Raw genomic sequence first — 5,002 nt, 5'->3', positions numbered from 1 at the left:
TAAGAACAGCCACCAATGCAACAGTGGCACCAGGGAAAACAACTGTCACAACAAAGTCAGCAAAGGCATCAGGGAAAGCAGCCTCTGTCTGTGGTGCACCAGTGGCATCAAGAAAAGCATCTAGAATAGGGACAACAACAGTGGGATCAAAAAGAGAAACTGCCATGATGAAGGCAAGAGAGGCATCAGAAAAAGTAGCCACTGTAGCTGGTGCAACAATGACATCAAGGAGACTAATGACCATACATGAGAAAACAATGAAATCAAGGACAGCCACTGGTGTGATGGCAACAGAGGAATCAAGGAAATCATCTGCCATAGGGGTGACAACAGCATCATCAAGTGCAAATACCATGGCAACAGTAACCGTGGAATCAAGAAGAACTACTACCATGGAGATATCAAGACCAGAAGCTAGTTCAGGAGCTACAACAGTGATATCAAAAAGGGCAGCCATCCATGCAGTGGCAACTTGGTCATCAAAAAGAAAAGCTGGTGCAGAGATGGCAAAAGAGTTATCAGTTAAAGTCAGAACCACAGTGACAGTATCAGCATCATCAAGAAGAGAAGCTGCTTTGGAGATGCAACAGCGGCTGCGAAGGGTGAAGCAGTTTCAAGAGCAACAGCAGTCACAGATGCCAAAAAAGAAACAAAAAGTGCAAATTCTGCAGCTGATGCAACAGCAACATCAAGAAGAGCAGCCACCAGAGCGGAGGCTGCAGAAGCATCAAGAACAGCAGATAACACTTCAACAACAAGAGCAGCTGCAAGAACAAAGTCAACAGACACATCCGGAAGAGCAGCAACATCAGAGAAGGGAGCAGTCTACTGCAGGGGTAAGTCAGAACTAATATTATTGATAGTGTTTGTATTTAAATCTGTTTCAACAGTAAACGTAATCCTAGCTTCCAGTTGATAAGAAGCTGGCATCTTAATAAGCAATGGTAGCGAGTCTATTATTGGGAACCCAAAAGAAGGCTTTGATGCTATACTGTAATAAGGACAAAAGTCGTGTCAATGTGACTGGGATAGAAATGAGTTTTGAAGTTTAGGTTTTAATGACTTGAGGGGAGAATAGTGAATTAGGCATGAGTCATAAAATCAGTGAACTAGAACATGTTGAGTTTAATTTGCTTAAAAGGAGCAGTCCTAGTACAGATCATTGAGGTGCCTCAGTATCTACTTGCTGTGGATCTCAGAAGTCGTCTTTCATTCCTGCTCTTAAAGAATTATTATTTAACTCTGAGTATTTTGTGGTTAAGGCCATTTTGTTGAGTTCGACAAGTTATTAGAACCACTCAAGGGCTTTAGCTAAATCTGCCAGTAATGCATATTATACCAGTGGATGATTTGCAGGATTGACATTTCTCCTGTCAGAATAGCTTTAGAATGTGGGTGGAAACAGAAGATCCTGTTAGGTACTGGAAGGACCTGCCAGACTGTAGAGGGGGCAATAAAGAACCAATAAATTTGAAACAGCAGTGATAACTATGGTACTCCTACGTCACATCTAAATTGTAAGAGTTAATGCAATAGTTTGGGTTTTGTGACCCTTTCTAAGACTGAAAATGTGAATTCTGCAGAAATATATATATATATATATATATATATATATATATATATATATATATATATATATATATATATATATATATATATATATATTTTCTGGCACTTCAGAGTTGTGTACTAGGTAATTGTTGTTTGACTAATTTTATATCATTGCTGGCTGACTTCAGAGTTGTGTACTGTTATTTTTGCTTCAGTGTATAGTTTTTCAGATCTCTGCTGAAGGTACTGGCTTTCCCATACCCACTCTCCCTATTCCTGTGTTGTTGTAAATTTGCAGTTGCCTGCCTCCACTGTAGATTTGATCTGGGACACTCCCCCCAGTCCCATCCCTTTACCTCATTCTACCTAATAGACTCCTTCTGCACTTGTTTTTAGTCATTTTTAATTTAATTGCATTTTTTAAACTGTTTGGTCTAACATTGCTACATACTCAAGTGTGCTAGCTTGCACTGCATTTGAATTGTTTTCACTGCTGTTTTAGCTACTTTTCTGTATATATATATATATATATATATATATATATATATATATATATATATAAAAATACCTTTCCTGTAACTAGTGTAGTCCTGATTCAGATTTGCTGTATCCAGGACTGTATGTAAGCTTCTGAGACCCCCCCCCCCAAGCTTTCTGTGTTGGAGGGAAGCCTTGTAGCTTATCAGTGGGAGTTGTAAGCATTAGGTAACCTATCTACCACATAAGGAGTGGTTCTGGCCCAGATATTGTAGTTATTGGCCGTCTGGGCAGTTTTTCCATCTCTCTCAACTTTCTTATTTAAAAGCCCGCATTTGCACTTGTTTCCCCCCTTTCCTGTAACTAGTTTAGTCCAGATACAGATTCTTAGTTTTAGCACTTGAAATTGCTTATTCGTGATCAGCCCTTGTTCAGAACTTGTAAGCACAAAAAACCTACTAAGTACTACAGCACTCAACCTTCCTCATTACCTAGAGGAAAACAGTTTTGGTACTTAATTTCCTCACTTGCTTAGAGAAAAACAGCTCTTGTACTCACTTTCCTCACTTATCTAGAGGAAAATATTTTTTTATTCAGGCATGTCCATTGGTCAGCTCCCAGTGTTCTCTCCTGTCTATCTGATGAATCTGGGCATCTTGGGGCAATGTAGAAATTGCCTCATGTACACAGACAACCCTCTCCTCCTACCACCCAACACAACAACCTGTGAGAGATGCATTTATCTAGCCAAACTGGAGGTAAAGCACTCTCCAATCAAGACTGAACTTGACAGTCAAGAGGAGAAGGTAAACACTTACACCACACCACACTCATTACATGGTCTCCCTAAATCTACACCACCAAAATCCACACATAGAAACACAAAAACATTTGTGGAGGCTCTCAATAATAATCTGCTCAAGCAACAGAGACCTCCAAAGCAGAAATGAAAGCAACCTCCACCCCCCCAACACAACCCAAATGACACATAGCCCACAGACTCAGTGTGCCACTCAACCACAGCCAATAAGGCAAAACAACGTACCCAACACACTAGTCATAGGTGACTCTATAGTGAGGCACAATGATGTCCCACTCATCAGGCTAAACAAGGAGAAGGTTACTGTCAGCTGCCTGTTGGGTGCCAGGATCTGCCACATAACACACACACTCAGGTCACTCCACAACAAGTACAAATATGACTCTGTCATTGTCCATGTTGGTGTGAACGACCTGAGACGTACATCCCTGAACTACATGAAAGGAGACATGGAAGAGCTCTCCGATCTTGTAGCCCAGGCAGGTATGACCCTAGCCCTGATTCGCATTCTGCCATCAACCAGAATGATGTCACAGTACAAGGACAAAATGATTGACTTCAACAATTGGCTAAGCTTCTGGTGCCATTCTAAAGCGATCCAGTCTCTGTCTGCCTGGGATGACATGGTCGATAGACCACAATGCTTTGCCAGAGATGGCGTGCACCTGTAACCCCTGGGATTCCGGATACTGGCTAAGGCTCTTGCCGCCCCTATAGTGGTTTTTTTAGGCAAGGTTCAAATGACAAATTCACCACTGTAACAGGAACAGGCAAGCAAAAATGGAGGGTGATGCTACTCAATGCTAGAAGTCTAAATCTCAAAATGCAATCACTCGAGGCACTCCTTAAAATGGAGAACATTGATATCTGTGCAGTGACTGAGACCTGGTTCAAGGCTCCAGAGAGCACCCCTGCACTACCAGGCTATAACTCATACCACACTTTTCGGCCATGTAACCTGGACCGGAACACCAATGGCGGAGGTGTGTCCATTTTCATTAAGGATATCCACACCTCCAGGCTAGTTGCTCAGCATAATGCAGCCGAGGTTATCCAAGTGCAACTAACTCTGGGCAAAACTGCAATCCAAATTGTAGTTTGCTACAGATCCCCCACCATGCCCCAGGATTCCCACTCCTCTTTTCTTGATGTACTGGAAAATATTAGGGTTCAACCAAACACCCTAATAATGGGCGATTTCAACTACCCCACCATTAACTGGAAAAACTACTCATGTACCAACTCCTTCACTCAACGCTTTCTGGAATTCATAAACTCCAATGCCCTGGATCAACTTATCCACACCCCCACCAGGGGCAACAATATCCTAGATCTAGTCATTACCAACATGAGTGACCAGTGTTCCACACCTGAAGTCAACGCCTCATTGGTCCAATCCGACCATAAGTTAATTACCCTAGATATCCACATCCTGCCCCCATCCCCCATTAAGGAAACCATGGTAAAAATGTCTCCAAAGCCAACTTCATGCTTCTTAAGACAGAAGTGGTGAACTTCATGACACCCATGCAGATGGACAATACAGTTACTACTACTGAATCCTACACAATTGCACTTTATAAGCACTTACATGAGTGCATGGATTGTGCTTACCCAAACAGAACCAAGACGCTGTACTCCAAAAAAAGGATGCCAATCTGGTGGTCCCCTGCCATAAACAAACTGTACAACAGCAGGAAGAAACTGTTGTAAAAGAGAGTAAAATCCTATGAGTGGAGGAGCTCCCTGGTCAGTCTCAGTAAGAAGCTGTGATCCCTGATAAAATCCTCCAAAGCTAGTTATGAAAACAAAATCGCCACTGATTCTAAAGACAACCACAAAGCATTCTATAGCTATATCAGGAATCTCAATGGCAACACTCAGATCTGCTCTGAGTTACAGCACAATGGCACTAAATATACAGACCCCAACTGATATAGCCAACATCCTGGCAGATAGGCTCAGTGCTAACTTTACCCACCTCTCACCCCCTAAAGAGCCCATCTCTATACTGGAAGAATGAAAAGTTCCTGTAATCACGGCTGCACAGGTTAAAACCACACTCTCCAAAGCCAAGAACACAGCATCCATGGGACCAGACAACATCCCAGGCTGCGTTCTACATGAACTACAGAACGAACTGGCACCCCACCT

General features: G+C 42.3%; 1 protein-coding gene across 1 annotated transcript in view; it reads left to right on the top strand.

Annotated features, from left to right (window-relative positions):
- The first annotated feature begins 503 nt into the window (after positions 1–503).
- The window catches only part of LOC122795075 (G2/mitotic-specific cyclin-B1-like), an 81,866-nt gene continuing 77,367 nt past the window's right edge, over positions 504–5,002 (top strand). Inside the window, exon 1 of the mRNA XM_044063649.1 lies at positions 504–836. Coding sequence (XP_043919584.1) covers positions 504–836 — 333 coding nt within the window. The remainder of the gene's footprint in view (positions 837–5,002) is intronic.

Source organism: Protopterus annectens, chromosome 2.part1 (assembly GCF_019279795.1).
Source record: "Protopterus annectens isolate FY-2018-M chromosome 2.part1, PAN1.0, whole genome shotgun sequence".
Classification (NCBI taxonomy): domain Eukaryota; kingdom Metazoa; phylum Chordata; order Ceratodontiformes; family Protopteridae; genus Protopterus; species Protopterus annectens.
This window is presented reverse-complemented; position numbering and strand designations above follow the sequence as displayed.